The sequence below is a fragment of the Verticillium alfalfae genome, genomic scaffold, assembly GCF_000150825.1.
Source record: "Verticillium alfalfae VaMs.102 supercont1.3 genomic scaffold, whole genome shotgun sequence".
NCBI classification, from domain to species: domain Eukaryota; kingdom Fungi; phylum Ascomycota; class Sordariomycetes; order Glomerellales; family Plectosphaerellaceae; genus Verticillium; species Verticillium alfalfae.
The window spans coordinates 2,383,901-2,385,801 of record NW_003315036.1 but is presented as its reverse complement, the minus strand read 5'-3'; the positions used below and the strand labels follow the sequence as shown (position 1 = coordinate 2,385,801).

Here is a 1,901-nt window from a genome sequence, read left to right as displayed (position 1 = left end):
TGTCGTGGATCGAGGTCCAATATCTCAACTCGGCGTCCCAGACGCTCCAGACGTGCCGCCAAACACTGAAGTGGACCTACGCCTTTGCTTTCTATCTCGCGCGCAACAACCTGACGGCCATCTTTGAGGACAACCAAAAGGATCTTGAAATGGCGGTGGAGGCTCTCTCGGAAATGTTTGAAAAGCCAGTCACGGATCTCGCCGATCGCAAGCTCAAGGTTGATATTCTCGACAAGACGTCATACTGTAACAAGCGCCGAATCATCCTGCTCGAGACGACAGCGGAGAACCTTGCTAGTGGTATGTCTCTTCCCTCTCTAGCCCCATAAGCCTCTACTGACTGACTTCAACAGGTGGCTGGGATTTCATCGTTGATCTCAACCCGAAGGGAGCCTCTGCCGCCGCAGCCAACACCCGCGGTTAGGAGGATGCGCCTGCCGGCAATCTCGGGAGCGAGGATGCGAAAGTTAACGCTGGCGCTGGCGCTGACGTTCCCATGGAGAACGCGGAATCACTTGGGGCTGGGCTTCGACACCATTTCCGGAGAGCCAGATTTCCACGGGTACCTACGCCCACTGCCCGTTCCCTTGTCGCGATCCTAGCTCTCTTTCTAGCCTTTCCTCAGGTTCACTCTGGAATTGTTGATGACACACGGTCATCAGGTGGCTGCACTTCCTCCGGGCATTGCGATAGGCTCGTCGCAACCGGGTTGTATGATCGGCAACAGAGAACCTTACATTTGCAGATGACATGACGCGTGTCGATCTCGCCGAGGTAGTGGTATCGGAGCAGGTCATTCTTGCAATGGGGGCGAGAGCGGACGAGGATCGAGTGCTATTGCAGGCTCGCGATGCCTGTTCATCAACATGCGATGGGAGCGACAGACGACATTTCATTACGAGTCAGAGAGGCCGCACAGCATTCGAGGTGCGTTGTTATTCTTCAGGCGTGTGCATGATCCTAGCAAGGGAGCACTACATGACCCAGGCATCTGGACGGAGAGGCACTGCGACATGGCGTTCGGTAATAGAGGCAACCTGCGCTGCTTCCTCGTGGCCGTGGATTTCGTCGTGAACGGTTTGCGTTTGTGCGCCACGGCACGATGACAGATCGGGTTGACACGTATTGTGCGATATATGGATTTGGCGGGCGTTTGGCATCTGAGGTGTTTGCGGTCTGGCAGGGCCGGTTGTTTGTCTTCATGATGTTTCCCTTTCTGCAGATAGAGATTAGACGAACCCATGCTCATCTGCAGCCAACACTTTTCCATGTGACAGTAGAAGCTCATGCCGCTGATGAATCCAGACACTCGGGACCGACGGCAGATGACACTCTGGACGCAAAGGCGAGCACAGCCATGAATCCCAGAATTTGCACAGTTCAAGATGCATTGACCGTGACGGTACCTCGAAGGGGCCCAAGTCGCTGGTAAGCATTCACGCCGCCCGCCCCGAGCAACCCAGTGTCATACCTGCAGCCGAATGCGGCCTTGTGGGTACCTTTTTATCAAGTTGTAACGGCTCGATCAGTACGCTTACAGACAGGACGCACCCTCGCGGTTAGTTCTTCTTGGGTCACGGCTTTTTGGGTCACGAATTGGCACGAGGTCGCCGGAACTTCAGAGGGCAACGGGCAAAGTCTCGGCAAACGAGAGGTGAGGTCTCAAGAGTGGTATCCATTACGACAGCGCATCTATCCCGCACTTCTTCTTCTTCTTCATCATCATCATCATCATGCCCAGCAAGGAGATGCTTTAGTTGGAGAACTTCTCGGGGACCTTCTGGCTGTTGTGGTTGTTAGTCATGCGTTCATCGGCGTTTTCTTTTCATTTTCCGTTCTTCCTTTTTCCCATGGCCCGTCTGTTCTGCCCGGCCATGGGGGGAGTGAGGAGGTGAGAGAAT

At 54.6% G+C, this 1,901-nt stretch overlaps 1 protein-coding gene across 1 annotated transcript in view; it reads left to right on the top strand.

Annotated features, from left to right (window-relative positions):
• The window catches only part of VDBG_03251 (ariadne-1), a gene marked incomplete at both ends in the record, with an annotated part of 1,648 nt that extends 1,224 nt beyond the window's left edge, over positions 1–424 (top strand). The window contains 2 exons of the mRNA XM_003007066.1: positions 72–300; positions 354–424. Coding sequence (XP_003007112.1) covers positions 72–300; positions 354–424 — 300 coding nt within the window. The remainder of the gene's footprint in view (positions 1–71; positions 301–353) is intronic.
• Positions 425–1,901: the final 1,477 nt, after the last annotated feature.